General features: G+C 40.3%; 1 protein-coding gene across 2 annotated transcripts in view; it reads right to left on the bottom strand.

The window, feature by feature from the left end:
• Positions 1–16722, bottom strand: part of CELF2 (CUGBP Elav-like family member 2) — a 561996-nt gene that overhangs the window by 305402 nt on the left and 239872 nt on the right. For both annotated transcript variants that reach the window (XM_063323650.1, XM_063323640.1), the window contains one exon: positions 6155–6190. Coding sequence is in view for 1 of the 2 variants with exons in the window: in XM_063323640.1 (XP_063179710.1) it covers positions 6155–6190 (36 nt within the window). In the remaining variant the exon portion in view is untranslated. The remainder of the gene's footprint in view (positions 1–6154; positions 6191–16722) is intronic.

Consider the following 16722-nt stretch of genomic DNA (forward strand, 5'->3'; position numbering starts at 1 on the left):
ATTTAAGTACCAAATATCGAAAGTTTTTTTTGAGGTTAAGCATGCCAACGTCCTCAAAACTCCAGTAGGCATCGGCTTACGTCACTTGGCACTTTAACACTTATAAAACTCAGGCTGCTAGGACTCACCTTAAATTAAAGCTATCATCAGGTGAAACATCTAGTCTATGCTATTCCCCCAGGCTCCACTTTCAGGCAATGGAAAAAATTCCCCAAGGTTATTCACCCCGTCCTGAGATAAGGCACCTATTTCTCTTCATTTCTCCCCTGGTTCTTTCGACCGAGGACTTCTGTAATAGCTAAATTTAGGCAATGTGAATCCTGCCATTGGTATCTTAGTAATTTTTGAATGCAAGTCATCGGTAAGCACATATGGATAATCACCTCTACGCTTCTTAGGCTCCTCTTAAGATTTTAAAAATAACTCTTCAGAAAGGGATCAGATTGCACATAAGTGTGTTTTAAGATTAACATTAGCTGTAAAAACCATATTTCGAAATGGATGTAAAACAACCAAAAAAAATGCTGACAGCTACTAGAAGGAATAACTCCATGTCACATTTTAATGATATTGGAGCTTTACTTAGAAAAAATAAAAATCAGAATAATTCAGAGACAACTTGTGTATTATTTCCTCAAAACCCCCCAGTTTCGGTTACAGTAACATCAAACCCGTTACTATCCCAAATAATTACTGTACTTTATATTACAGCACCTCAGAAAGACCAAACGGCACCAGGGCATTCCTAAACAGCACATACAATGGGTAACAGGCAGTCCTCCTTGCAGTACAGAAAATCAGCTCAAAGCTTAGACGAACGCAAATACTATTTAGAAATTAACATCTGAGGCACAGACAAAGGTCAAACATAAGAATTTATTTTATTTTCTTAAGGGAGTGATTAGTTAAATTCAAGTCTCGATTTAAAATAATTATTTTATTCAGAAAATGGCAGGCATCCAAATTATGGAAAACCTGCTCTTTAAGACAGTTGACTGGAGAACATTTAAATATCGAGGGCTGGAATCTTTTTCTTTTCTTTTTAATGATGTGGTTTCAGAAAAGATACAAGATGATATCATTTCCAAATACTAGCTCTGGTTAGCTGCATATAGTTTGACATTCAAGAGATTTTAATGTTATCAGCCACCACTGCCTGCCACCCGGGATGCACAACATTTTCTTGACCTATTATTTATATGGCTCTAGACGAAAGTGAGTTTTGAGAAGGGATTTAGAGGTGGAAAGCAGAACTTCTCCATTAGAAGAGAGGGTCACAAATGGGCTATGCCAAATCCCTGCTTTATTTAAGGGAGAATAAAGCTTCAGTAAGTGTTATATCCAGGTATGGAAAAATTCTGTCATAGACTGGCAGACGCATGTGGTGTAGGTGGATGGGTCTTCAAGCCTGACACGACTGGCAAAGCAGCACCGGTGACATGAGAGGACATCAACAGTATATGAAACATGAGGGGGGAAAGGTACAACCTGGTGTTCTCAGAGAGAGAAATTGCTTGGTAGAAGACCTGAAGGGGACCAGAGGAGCAAAGACAGAAGCTAACCCCAGCTCCCACCGTCCATGCAAAACCACTGAAGACAGCAACTGAGATGTCAAGTAGGCCTTTAGTCCATGCCCCTATTACTGTCAGGAAAAAATCCTTTTCATTTTATAGTAATTAAAATGCTCACAGATGTTTTATTAACTCACTCTGCAGAGCCACATAAATTTTATAATTCATCCAAGCACTTACAAGTAGTTACTTGGGTTAGGCTGTCAAGACAGAAATGATTCAAAACCTTGTGTACTTAGCTCCTTGGAAGACATATCATTCCCTAACACAATGGTATTAGAAAGACTGCTGACAGTTAGTGATCAAGAGATTTCATTTTGCTTGTCATATGGTGGGTTGTCAATTCTTCTTTTCCCTTTAGATAAAAGCTTAGTTGCATTAGATTTAAATAATGGTGAAGTTGCAGGTTAACATTTTTCAAAAGTACCAAAGTGACTTCGGTACTTAAATTCTATTTTCCAAATGCCACAGACATGCAAGAACGTAAGTCTCTACAGTAAATGGAACTTAGACACTATTAAAGAAATTTATGGAAAGGTGAAGAATAAAACCCCAGCTCAGGAGGGCTTAGAATTTGTACCTTACTCCAGACTTGTGGTTTAAAATATAGAAAGTTTGCAAATTATTACAATTCTAAGAAAAGCTAAAGATTTAAATTTCCGTTTTGAAGATACTCGATAATTTTCACATCAATGTATCCCATGCCGTTATATTTCATTGCAGATTTCCTCCCACCCTTCTAAAAAGATTTCTAAATGTCAGGTTTAAGATGGCCTTTACCTCAAAATACAAGTTTTCCGGAGTTATGCTCATGATTTAAGCAGGGGCTGCAGAGATCTTTCTACAATATTTTTTACAAAAAAATCTATGCAAATTATTCTCTTTATTTTTTTTTTTTTTAGCAGTAAATAAGAACAGCTTGCAGGAGGAACTGACCAGTTAAACTTTACTCCCACCCCCGAGTGAAATGTAAAACTGAGTCACTACATAAAAGTGGAAAAGTAGCCTAATTTTTACTTCTGTTATCATTACTAACCTAGTATTAAGCAAATAAATAATCCATGTGGTTAGTCTATATTTAAAATATTTGTTCTTCTTTAAATATAAAGTAACTTTGCCAGAAACAAACAGAAGTGGCTAGAGACTGAAATCACTCCTTTGATATTGAAGCTGAGCATTTTCTCGTTTAAGCTCCAAACATCATCTCCCTTGTGCCCACGGGGCTTTGCGCTGTGCTCCAGCGCTCCGCCTCCCTAATTTACTGCTCCCCTCGACCGCTGAGCTCAGCCGCTGCTCGCAAAAGCTGGTCGCAAGCTTAGGTACCACAAGGTTTTAGGAGCTTATCTTCATTCGTTAATCGTTCTGTATCATGTTTAAATGGTGGAATTCTCAAGTTAAGGTATATTTCTTCTAATACTTTTAGTTGGGTCTGTTATCGCAGGTACCATCTATGTAATGTTGAGAACAAATACAGTTTGAAATAGGACTGCCATAGCAGCTATAGAACATCTAACGGGAAAAAAAAAATATAGGCCAGACCTTTATTAAATTTTAAAGAATGCCTTCACTACTCTCTTGTAAAGATCCAAATAGGGTATTCAAATCTCTAGAGATCACCAGTATAATTTCTTTATCATGTTCCATTTAAAATTTAATTATGTAGTCTACAACAAGAAGTATCCGAGTACTCTAAATAGGTCATGCAATGAACAACTTAATATTATTATAAAGTTTTCCTTGTGAAGATCCGTTCTTTGATGTGCTGTTGCACAGAGAAAGCCTTTCTTCGAAAAAAACAATATACTTTCACGGATATAATAATGTCATTTAATATAAAAACTGTAAAGCTTCTTTATCATATTTTAAGTTTAAATTTTCAATTCCTTCTCTTGCCTGAGCTTCCCCAAATCATCAGAAATAACTGGTAAATTAGAACTGACACAATATAACCGTGCTGAATATTTTTATATCTTTCTACAGGCAAAGTTAATCTATTAGCTTTCCTTCTAAATGATATCCACTAACTCAGATATTTCTCCCTTTGCCTATCAATGATACACGTTCTTCAGTGGCAAGAAGTAAGGTAATTTCTTCTGCCTCTTGAATATAATCATTAGAGATCAATCAGCAGTATTTAAGGGGAAATTACTATATTTAAAAGTCACCATTTAGCAAGACACTTTGTTATATTTTCTCTTTTAAAAATGCCCATAACTAACCTCTCTTGGTTACTACAGGAGAAGAGCAAATATTCAAAATATTCTCTTCTGTAACTTCTGACGATTTACAGGGCTTCCTGGGAACAAATCCCTAACTTTAATTCAACTATGTAAAATTCAGAAGGGGTTTTGGAGAATTTTTTTTCATCGTCGGGTTTATTTATTTTTTTTTATGACAACAAAAAATTAGTGCCACTAGTGCCTAAGCCTTCCTGACAGTCAAGTACAGACACAACTGCTCACACGTCACTTCCAGTGAAAGCCCTTCCACCGGGTTTGCGAAAGCTTGAAAAGGATTTAATCAGTCCTGGCCACAAATATACCTACGAGTCATTATTGCCCTGAGAAGAGGCATCGTGGTTGCCTGCACAAGTGAGAGATTTCTAGCATTACAGAGGGCTTTTTCTGCCCCACTGGACAATATATGACGAGCACAGTGACTAGGGGAAAGTGGTTATTAGTTTCATCATTTCAAGGTGCAACACCTAAAATTTTATAGGCTATAAAGCAGTTGCAGGGCGAGGGCGGAAGAAGATGTGGTGTTGGTGGAGAAATTAGACTGCTTCACTGTTATGAATTAATAATAGCAAAATGGTTCACTTGAAGTTTGAAAGAAGAACCCAAAATATTAGATTAATACATCGTAACATAAGTTTAAAAACCCCAAGGAACTGCAGGAACAGGTGAATCCCCGAGAAGGCTGGAGGACAAGCCAATCTGCGCACAGCTGTAAACATTTGTTTTAAATCAAGACAAGATCATTGGTTTTAATATTTATAACACAATTACAATGCCTTGTGCACATTGCTTGTATAATCTGATTTTTACTTGCGACATCTTGCCACAGCTAAAATTAAAGCCTTGTGGTAATAATTCAAAAAACACATTTAGGCGATCATTAATGGCAAGTATGAAACTGGATGTTTATTCAAGCACCTATACCTCTCATTTTTACTTTAATTTAAAGTGGAATTCATTTCTGCAGTACAAGGACTTCATGTTTCCAGTATATTAGTCATGTAATACCTACCCAATTAGGGGCATGCTGTCAAACTGGAAATATTTTAGCACTGAAACCAGTAAAAGATACAGCTAGGCTGTGTTATTGACACTCCTAATCAAAGAGACAGCTACTCTGCTGAATCTCTACTTCCTTTTTTTGTATGTATGAAGAATTGTAATTCTTTTGCAATGAAGATGAATAAAATGTCTTACGTGTCAGGTAGGCTAATCGTTGGTCAGCACTTCAAACGCTTGGCATTTCACCAGCATTTTTGCTTGCACAACTGGGGATGGTAAGTCATAAGAAGAAAGGTACCTAATGAACGAACACCTCATCTAAATTATACAAGCTTGTACCTACAGAACAAGGCGATACATTACAAAGGGGGGAAAAACCATCACACACAGTGAAAGTCTACATTTTTACAACTTAACAACACAGTCAAGCCAACTAATATATACCACAGGCACCATAAAGAAAGGCAGACAAATTTTCTCTTCCTTAGAAGCAGAAATAACTTGTATGTGTTACCATGCTTAAAGAAAACTGATTTTCTTGTTGAAATACCCTTTTAACATTATATATTGGATGAACTACATCATTGGTATTAATCAGAGCATATCAAAAAACCCCAAACCATCATCTCATTAAAAACCCCTACACCTCAAAGGGCAAAACTGGTGGCAGAAGATGCAAGAGGACTGTGAGCACCGTTTTTTTGCATCTCTGCTAAGTGACAGGTTACCGTATCAGATTTTTTTTTGTTTCCCTTCTCTCCACCCTTTTCTCTGTCTGCATGATTACAGCATTTTATTGCATCCTCTGACAATACGTAGGCAGGTCTCTCTTCAAAAGCTTCTATTGCAGCCTGGGAGTCTTGTCTAGTTCTATTATTTTATGAAAAGCTTTCTCAGCACAGAAGAATTTGGTCTAAGCTGCTTTCCAAATGAAAATGCCTTAAGATTCCAGTGTTTTTGCCTCCTCCTACCTCCACGTTTACCTCCCCTCATCCCTCAGGTGAAATTTAAAGCAAAAGCCAAAACACCTGCAATGGGTGTAATTGCACAGCTGGAGGAAAGCCACATCTGGGTTTCTTCTCCTCATCAGGTGCACAATTCTGCTAAGCCTCAAAGCAACTTCAGCGTGTCGCTTGAAGCTGGGGAGATCTGGTTGCGCCAGTATTTCATAGTCATTTGTCTGTCTACGGCACGCAGTGCGTGTTCTCCTCTCTGCACCCCCAGTTTTCAATATCCCAGCGGTTTTCCTTAGGAAAAGGATCGTGTTCCGGCTCAAAAGGTCGTGCTTCTTTCAGCACCTTCCAGAGACTGGTACACAGATGCAGCTTAGAGCAACTTGCTTACCTGGGTAATGATCCAGATAACTCTGTGGCAGTCTCTCTGAAAGACACAAAGAGAGGAAAAATTGGCTTGTGTTTAAAGAAGCTATAAAATTTTAAAGATGCCTTTATACTGCTTATATTTTATAGGAGTGCTTTATACACAGCTTTATACGCAAATGCGTCATTTGCGGATGCAACGTTTGCATGATCATATACACAAGAATGTGAAAAACAGATGATGGAGTGTGATCTAAGGATTTCATCAGAATAAAGTTCTCAATGGTTCAATTACTCATTTTTTCAGCATAAAATTATCACTGTTTCAAATGCCAGCACGGCATAATCCTACATAGCCAAAACGTAGTACTGGGCCAATTTTCCACTGGAAAAAGTTCCCTTTTTTAAAAGTTAAAAAGTTAAAAGTTCCCTTTTTCCAGTGCTGCAGCAAAAGCAAGACATTAGACAGATGTATAACCGTGTCATGGTAACGTGAAATACCATGTTAATGTTAATTCTTCTTATATTGGGTTTTAGGCAATAGCTGTTTTCCAAATATGTGATTTTTGATCCTATTTACTTGTTTGAAGGTGTTTTGTGGGTTTGCAATTTGTTTGAGGGAAACCGAGTGTGAGAGAGTGAAAGTGGGCTAATGTAGCCGGTACGTCACGTTAAAGCACAATTAAATACATTATCATTACCTACGTCTGTCCTTAAAACACATCCCAGATCTACCACCACTGTACGTCCTTGTTCGCCTCTCCAGAATATCTGCTTAGGCCTTATCCAAAGATCGGGAAAACAGCTGGATAGCGCCATTTCTCCTTTCTCTCCCATGTATAAGACCCTAACAAACCAGCAGGGAGGCATAAAGGGGCTCATTCTCCTACACTTGACCCGAGGTCCACCTTATTGGACGCTTTGCCCGTCCAGTTATAAACCCTCTGTCCTATGTTGAAGTTTGCTACATGAAAGAGAGCTCGTCAGGTCACACCCTATTTGCTTCAGCTGAGATCCAAAGTCCAAAATTGCACATCTGTAGCTTGAACTTGTGGTATGGGACAATTCTCAACATAACACTCTCTTCTTATTTACAGCTGAGGAATAGAAAATCCTTCCATCAACTTTTACATACAGGGTAGGTAAAAAAATTTAATCTTTTTTTTTTTTGGGGGGGGGAGTGGTGATGATAGTTGCCTTAACAAGTCCCAAAACCATGAATCTAGTGATCTCTAAGGACGGAACCAAGCCTACACATTTTGGTTGTGAGTGTATAAACCTTATAAATACAGACCAAACCCCCAAGTCAAATTTCTTTATGAATCCAAAGACAAAAAAAAAGAAAAAAGAAAGATGTTTTTCAAGGCTCTTGTAGAGCTTTACCATGTCCTGAAGCAACTTTTTTTTTTTATGGGGCAACTACAGAGTTATAGTAAAAACACAATAATTTGGAACTCCTCTTTAGTTGTAGATCCCCCATGCTTTTTGGCACTATATGAACTATGAGCAGCTACAAGGGTCTTGGATTTTTAATTGTTAATTTATTTTTTTTATTGAGCACCCCATGGCGACACCCAGGCTTTTTCCTTAATGGTTACGCTGCAAATTGTAGACTCCATTATAGTGTCAGAGAAGATAAAATGGTCCCGCTAAACACGCACGGCTTTGCATTTTTGTTGAGTCTCTATCTTCAAGCCGTGCAGTTTGCCGGTCACGGAAGGTTGCCTTAAACGTCCCAGTGCTTTGCTTCAAAAGGCACAGAGCAGAACCCTGCTCGGTGGTTGCAAAGAGGAATAAGCAAAAAATAAAGAGATGGCTCACATGCTTTTCTTGTACACACCATTCAGCATCAGACCAATGGATACATTCCACGCTGGCCCAGGTTGCCCAGAGAAGCTGTGGCTGCCCCATCCCTGGAGGTGTTCAAGGCCAGGCTGGATGGGGCTTTGAGCAGCCTGGTCTAGTGGGAGGTGACCCTGCCCATGGCAGGGGAGTGGAACTAGATGACCTTTAAGGTCCCCTCCAACCCAAACCATTCTGTGATTCTATGATAAGCCCTCTCAGAAGAGCCGGTTCCCATCCCAGCAAAGGCAGACAGGTATGTATTTAACAAGTGCCTGTGATGAACAAAGTCCATGATTTAAATGACATCAAAGGTGAGAGCCAGGAGCAGGAGGAAGAGAATGGAAAGAGATAAGGAAACGCAATTAGAGTGGAGCAATACGGACTTGGTTTCTATAGGGCAATTTGATACAGCCGTACATTCTAGATATTTTATTTTCATTAAACTCTCCTGCACGTTGGTATCATACCACCTGATTTTCCAAGCCCTACTCATAACTTATACAGTTCAAGGAATTAATATGATATTTTCTGTAACCCATCAAAGAACTGGATCACTAAATGGTTCCAACAGTCAGGAAATTTTTCCCTTCCACCACTGATCACAGACACCGTTTCCTTTCATCGAAATGCTTTTCTGGGGAAAGAACCTGGAAGAAAAAGTCAAGCTTTGTTTCTTCTTCAAAAGGGGCTCCCTCGCCTTTAGCTATCTATTATCGCTCTAATGACAGAGTAGCACAAACCTTGTTGCTTTAGGATAGGGGAGCACATTTTATAAAATAGCAGTTGCTCATCCAGCTTAAAGAAAGAGACAACGAGGCAAATCGCAGGTGTGTACTGCAGGAAGCATCACGAAGCAGAAGAAGCTATGTTTAAAAGAGGATGTTAAACTGGAAACACAGTGTCAGCTTCTGAGCGGAGCAGTGAGTGATCGGTGCATCTAAATTTCTAAAGATTTTCATTTTTGTTAAATAACCCTCTCTACAAGAGATGCTGGCCTTATGAAAACAATTATTAAATAGTCAATACAGTGGTAAAAAAATCTGAATGTGATCAGAATCTTAAACAAAGATGCTGCGGGCCTTTAGCATATACATTTTTAATGTAATTAATTGTGTTGCCAGTTTCACATTTGGTCAGATCAAATTCCAATTTTTTGAAAAAATGTGTAAGGTAGCGATTTTTGAAATATAGATCAAACTCAAATAAAACTGTGAAACTCACAAGTAGAAGAGAAGTCTGATTACTTCCGAGCTATCCAAAGATATCACTGTTTCTCATCAACTTAGTAAACACGTAAACCATTAAAAAAATAATTAAAACCCCTTTAGATTATTAAACTAAAAATACCATTTTCCTAGAAAACAAACACAATTATCCCTGCAATGTCACTGGAAATAAATGGTACACGGACTGCTGAAGATGGTTAATGTCCACTGTAAGTGTCCTATAAATATCAGGAATTGAAACACTGCTCTATAAATATACTTCATGGGAGTTTAAAAAAGAAAATCTTATGGAGCAAATTACTCATCAAGAAAACCCTTAAAGTTTATTTAAAGATAATGGATACTTATTCTGCAGTATTTCAAGAAACTGATGCCAGACTTATACAACCAATTTTCGGATCCCTAGTACTCCCAAATGACACATACAATAAACATAACTCATAATTTAATGTATCTACAGAAAAAAGTTTTGGGGTTTTTTTTCATGGACAAAACCAAGAGAAGGATAATAGTCAAAGGGAAAATGAGTATAAGGTCATGTATTTTCACGTCCTACCTACCATATGAAAGGGTGACCTTGGAAAAAGGTAAGGATGGAAACGTAAATACTTCGTCAGGGCTGCCCCCAATTCCACTGAAATCAGTGCCAATGCAAGTGGGATAAGCTAATGCACAGTAATGCTAAGGACAGAAGAGGACAAGGCTAAAGACCCTGGAGAAGCTGTTAGGTGGAGGGTGACATTACGAAGTGCAGTCGCAGCCTTCCCGAGAAGGTCATTTACAATTTCCCAGCGTTTTGTGTTCGGCTGCGCAGGACGGATCTGGGGCAGCGTGGTCCATACATATGGAAGGTGAAGGTGCTGTTGAAGCCAGAAGGGTCCCGGGTGGGAGGTCTGCACCCCAAAATGCTACCTCATCACACGTGCTCGCCCAAAAAAAAAGAAAAAAATCAAACTGCAGGTTTACAAATTGTTCACTAGACCTGTGAGGAGCTTTAACCTACTACAGAGGCTCTGCACCCTCCGGAAAGGACTTACACAGCTGTTCTCCGAACTCAGCAAGCCAGCGTGGGCGAGCCAAGCACCACACACACATTTTGTCATTTCTCTCTACAGGATGAGAAATCCTTCCCGTAGGATCGGAGTAGGATGTGTACCAAAGCAGAAAAGTATAAATATTTTAGTCAAAACCTTATAGTGAAGTGGAAGTGGGAAGATCTGCATAAAGATCAGCAAACAGACTTTACTGCCTATTAGTTTTGTTTAAAGAAAGTTGTTCGGGAAAACTCTTCAGAATATTTGGAAAGCGTTGTGTTTGTATTAAATGTTTTGTTCACCGAGAGATCATATGGTGCTCTTCTCTCAGAGGCTGACTGGCAGCTGTTGTTACCCACCTACGTGCAGGGTTTAGCACAACACAGCTCCGAGGTTTCACTGTGCAACGCTTTTGTCCGGTTTAATACTCTACACTGTGCTTCTGCAGGGATGTGAACTGAGGCACAAGAGCAGGGGAGGGGTTTAAAGGGCAGCTAAGGTAATTCTGTGTGTATTCTGCTAGATGCATGCCAGGACACTTAGCTAGAACTGAGTTCAAACCATGCGAGTCAAGACTATGCTTCGGAAAAATTTTTGCTTCTGCAGGATCATGGCCATTAGTGATTTGGAAAGCCTTAGGTCTCCATCAAGAACAATTTTTGTTCTGAAAAGAAAAGCATATGGATTCAAGCAAAGCAATCCACTGGGGTGCTAAGGAAGATGCGAAAAGAAAGGCAGCAACACATTCCTGCAATCGTGTCACCGTTCTTCCTTTTCCCATCTCACACTTTGGGGAGAGGATAAAGCCCGCCTACGGCGCACGAGGCACACGAGGATAAGAACATAAGGATAAGGATGAAGCTGAAGAAGGGCTCTGTATAGTGTTCTATTCAGAAAGCAGCACAAATTCAAGCCAAAACCCCCCAAGATGCAGAATCTTCCAACTTGTGAAGAGAAGCGTCCAAACACTGAGGTCATGGTTGTAGGCATCAGAGCCAGCAGCCGTTGTTTCAGCCAGGAGCGTTAGAAGGTCCTGTTGTCTCCAGGACAAGAGACCATGACCCATTCCATTCCCCAGGACATGTAGCAGCAATTAGTTCTATCATTTCTGCTCATATTCCATGAAGCACAAAAAAACCCCAAAGTTTAAGCTGATATTTCTGCTTTGGGTGAAACATTCCACCCTTTACTAAACAGAGTCCTACACCTGGCACAAGCATTAATTGTGAACAGAAATAAGAACAAGTTGACGAGAAATGAGGTATTTGAGAGGATCACTTGAAAAATTATATATTTTTCCAGGAATATCCACTGCGGGCATAACTGTATATGCCAATTGTGTTGATAAGGTGTGTGTAACAAATTGCAATCATGTTGATAACTAGGAAGTTCTACCTTGAAATATTTCCAAATATTGCATAACCGTGAAGATGTTCTTTGTTTTGCCCCACGGGCAAATCAGGCTTGCCAGAACAAACAACGCACCCGATGCTTTCGACCGCTCTTTCCTGGCTCTGCCTACAGGCCGATGGGGAGCAGACACCGTATCACCAACAGTCCCTCCACGCTACACTCTGCTGTGCAAGAAAATCAGGGTAGAGAAGGGTCCAAAACATCCAGTTGGGCAACAGCTCTCAGCTACAGTGTCGACGGCTCCTGTGACCACCAACTCAAAGGGATACATGCCATTAATTTCAATGGCTTTTAACCAGACCATCAATAAACAACTTTTTTAATTGTAGGGGTCCATGCCTGCACACATGCTCGCTGCTACTGCATCGACGTGTATCAGTGATGTGGCAAGAGAAAAGACAGCTACTAATTGTCAGTATAAAGCAGAACTAAAGAAAAGTTTACAAAGGGAAATGAAGGATTTTCCACTTAAAGCAGGGGAGAACAGCTGAAGAGGAACATTAAATTAGCTTTAAAAGGAAGGTTGTATCAGGAGGAATATAATTACTTAGTTGGAATTTCACCAAGACTTGGGAGTCAATGCCTCTACTCTTGCAGAAAACTGCCGTGGGATTTTTAATGACCACAAATGGTCAGGACATTGATTTCACATTTCAGCTGAAAAACAGCACCTCCAAAGACACATTGTTGTCTCTGCTCTTCCTAAAATCACATGGGGGGACTACATCCGAGTTCACTTGGAAGAATTAATAGCATGTATTGAAATACCATCGTAAGACACAAGATATTTCACCGGTTTTAAATTGGATAGTTTCTCAGCTTTGTTAGAGTGCAGCAAAATAAACAAGCCACATTTGGATAAAGTATGGGGTTTAAATTTCGAATTCAGTTTTGCTATGACTAATTTGATGGACTTCATAGAAGACTTTCTTTCTCTATATCATAAGCTTTTAGTATATCTTTTATTTTCTAATTGTTCCCTATGGCCAGTAAAGACCAAAATGGTAGAAGAAAATTTAATCTTTAAAAAAAAATTAATCAAGATTTCAAACTGATTCTTTTGTAAGTATTTTATCTTTCACGCAGTAAGCAGCAAATAAATACATTGCAGTTTTAAAACTTCACACAGAGCTTAGCTACCTAACAAGGATCATACATTTGCAGCAGAAATACTGCATAAACAGCCTCTGAATGTGCTATTTAAGTACAAGCTAAATACTCTTTTTTTAGGAAGTGATGTAACAAGTTCATATGTAAAAATCTATTTCTATACAAGCTGTCATTCTGCAAGATTAGCTGACTGAGATAAAGGACATGAGCAAACATGCTTGTTGTTTTCTCCCATGATTATTTTTAAAAGCTGCATTTTTCACTATTCTAAATTTGCTACTCTGAATTTTTCGTTCCTCCTTAGGTAAGGGGGAAAGAAATCTCTGTGTGTTCAGTGCTAAGCGCCTGCCACCAAAACAGTGTAAGTCCGGTGTATATCTAGCATACAAATAATACCCCAAATAAAACATGTGACTATTTTATATATTTCATAAAAAATTAAGTCTTGTTTTACCCCCCTACTCCAAAATCTTTGAAGACAACAATATTATAACTTACAAGTTAAAGCATAATTCAGGCTAAATCCTCCCTCCTTGCAATTTACCTACAAAACAGAACTAAGATCTTGGCCTCTTGTGTAAGTCCCCACCAAGGACATCAGACGGAAGCTCCTCTCTCTTGTATCTTCTGTTCTGGTGTTAAAGAGCAACATAAAAATGAATAGGTGGAAGCAGCACAGCGGTGTGTCCGTTTTATAGATTGGCAGTGGGGACACAGATAGGATGCAATTTAGCCAGGGTCATCAGGGGGAAATGCCAGGGCACAGAGAAGAAATGAAGAAAGGTCCCGCTTTGGTGTTCTGCTCCAAGGTCATTCCCCTGCTGCTGTGGATGTGCAGATCTGGCTGTTGCAGCACAGGGACTGCTGTTGCCCTGTGTTTTGCTGGGGAAGTGCTGCATTTTCATATAATCATGGACTGGTTTGGGTTGGAAGGGACCTTAAAGGTCATCTCGTTCCAACCCCCCTGCCTTGGGCAGGGACACCTCCCACTAGACCAGGCTGCTCAAAGCCCCATCCAGCCTGGCCTTGAACACCTCCAGAGATGGGGCAGCCACAGCTTCTCTGGGCAACCTGGGCCAGTGTCTCACCACCCTCACAGTAAAGGATTTCTTCCTAAAGAACCTTTGAAAGGTAATGACTCAGAAATGAAGGAAAGAAGTACCACCGGTACAGAATTTGGCTCTCTGGAGCACAGCAAGCAGCAGGAAGAACATGTAGGAGAATCCACCGTGGTACCAACTCCGACATCCTCACCCTGTTAGTGCAGGGAGAGAGAGAAGTGATGCACAGGTTCCTGCCTCAGGGAGCTGCATGAGCTCAGTGGGAGGAAAATACCCTGTTTCTCTCCAAAATGAGAGGAAAGACCATCCACACCAGAGCAGGAGTTCCTCCCCATATGCTCATTAAATCTACTGTAACCTCACTGGGTGGAAAATTTTGCACACTTGGTATTTGACTTATCTGTAGCTCATGCTACCGTTTCCATTGGTTGCAGTGTTTTACTTGGCCACCATCTCTTTTCCACTGTGCAAAGAAAAGGAGGGGAATCCCGCCTGAAGTCTCAGCAGTAATTTGAGGTCAAACCCAGTTGTACAAATGTAGAACTGAAGGAGAACTCTGGGTCATCTGTTAATTATACCGAAGAAGTCATATAATCTCAAGGATACATAAAACATATGAAGAAAGATAGGGAAATTATTAAAGTACTACAGACAGTGATGGCCTAGATTCTTTCCTTAGTTTCTAGGATATTGTACAGGGCTGCAGTAAATATCTTCTGATATTTAAGACTCTCATATTTGTGTAGGGTGCGGGAAACAGTTATATGTACCATCTACACAAATGTCTTTTATCATGCAGCAGCTGTTGGTGGGGTCAAATGTTGATGTCTGAGGTGACGAATGCCAAAAAGGAAAAGCCACCCTAACAACTGTTTTCCATTGAATGCCCCCACCTCACTCTTCCCCCCCCCCCCCCCCCCGCCCCCGCCCCTCCTTTTCACAAGCTAATAGTTCAAAACTTCGGTATTCCCTGGTGTTGGATGTTTTCACTAATAGACGCAGACATGAAACCACTCAAAGAATTTGGAGCCTTTATTTAAACTTATTTCAGAGAACCAACTCTTGATTCTCCACCAAGAAATGCCAAGCTTGGAAATGGCAGCTGATCCTGGTCTCAAAATACATTACTGAACCAGAAAAACTTGGATACTTCAGCTATTATGAATTCAAATACTTACTCATTTTTGTACCCAATGCAGACCGGGCAGAGACATGCATTTGGGAACCTCTGAAGTTTTGTGAAGCTGAGGGACTTCTGGAACAAAGTGAGATGCTAAAATATAGGCATCTTAGAAGAACTAACATTACTTCGGAAGGGGATGGCCTTGCTCAATTTAATATGCAAACAACTTGTTTTCTACAGGAACTGCCTTGTTGGGGGGGGGGGGAACACCAAAAAACCAACTCCTCCCCCAAAACTCCACAGCTTTACAGGCTTTGGGGGCTTCCTACTTCCAGTTTTGAAAGCAGTGAACTCTCAAATACCAGAATTCTCACAAGGACAGGTCTTGCTCAAGCGCCATGCAGCCGGAGGGATGCTGGGCACGGCCACGTGCTGTACTGCAGGCAGATGCACGCTCCTCTGTCTGCACCCCCAGCCATGCGAACAGAAACCAGCTTTGATAAATGCTGCAGCTACCTTAGCCCAGCTCTGAGGAAGCATTCGATGACTTTGGAAAAGCCTCCCTACATTTTGGATGCTTTTCTTTATCAGAGGTTTCACCGGATAGATACAGGAACTACTGAAAACAGCTCAACTCCACCAGGAACACCGGCGGTGCCAACATCTCCTTCAGCCATCTGCCCATATTGCCTTTTAATCCACCTGCTGAAATAGTCACGGCCCTTCTCCCTACTGGTTAGTCAGGTATAAAGTCACTACTCCGCGCCTTTCTGTCCTGACATCTCCTCCTGGTGATCCAAAAAAACAATGATATCGGGCTGAAACGTGGGATGGAGCAGGCGAAACGCAGCAGGGGCTCAGTGAAGGAGCCTGGCAGGCAGCAGCCTGTGCCCCATTAGCCGCAGCTCAAAACAGTCCTTACACTATTTCCATAAATACTGCCGTGTCTTCTGGAGTATCTCAGCGCAAACCGCAACAGATGTTGGACGCTATTATTTCTTCATTCTTGTTCATTTGTTGTTCATCTGTTGGGGTTTTTTTTTGCCTTTTTTTTCGCCTCTTGCCACCTGCTCGTCCACAAATCAGAAGTGTTTAAAACAACACAGTCAAGCGCTGTTCTTACTGGTCCCTCTACCACTGCCCAAAATTAACAGGACAAGAGAAGAAAGGAGATTAAGATCTAATTCACTGTCTTATTTCTGACCTTAAAAGGATGGGTTGAATTTACTTTTGACAGCCCTAAGCAGAGAGACTAAATCTGCTGAGCTGGCTGCCTTGGGAAGCTGAAGTACACAAGTATCGCCGTTCTCTAACGAGTTCGTTGTTGTTACGGAACAATATATTGATGGTGTTGTGGAATTATTATATAAAGTGTTTTAAGGTGTAAGTTACCAGCGATTATAAATCTACCAGCAAGTCCTTTTCTCCCCAACCACATCCAAACCAGAAGATGTTAAGATAGTTCTTTAATGGCAAGAACTATTAGGCTGCAATATATAGCAGGTACATCTATTAATCATCAGACCATTTATGTTCTGTAATTCTACCACAGTTAAATAACATGGACTACTAAGTACCTGAATCAGCTATTAGCAAGCATTCCTGCTCATTAAAACTCACTTATTTAGACTTTAGCAATGGTAAATGTAACCAGCCCTGGAGGAGTGTCACAGTGCTTGGAAATGGCACATTAAGCTTCATTTACCCAGCTACACTCACAGGCAGAGGGGGAAGGGAAAAAAATACAGTGACGGTCCATAACGAAGCTCAGAAGCTTTTTG

Source organism: Chroicocephalus ridibundus, chromosome 1 (genome assembly GCF_963924245.1).
Source record: "Chroicocephalus ridibundus chromosome 1, bChrRid1.1, whole genome shotgun sequence".
NCBI lineage: Eukaryota > Metazoa > Chordata > Aves > Charadriiformes > Laridae > Chroicocephalus > Chroicocephalus ridibundus.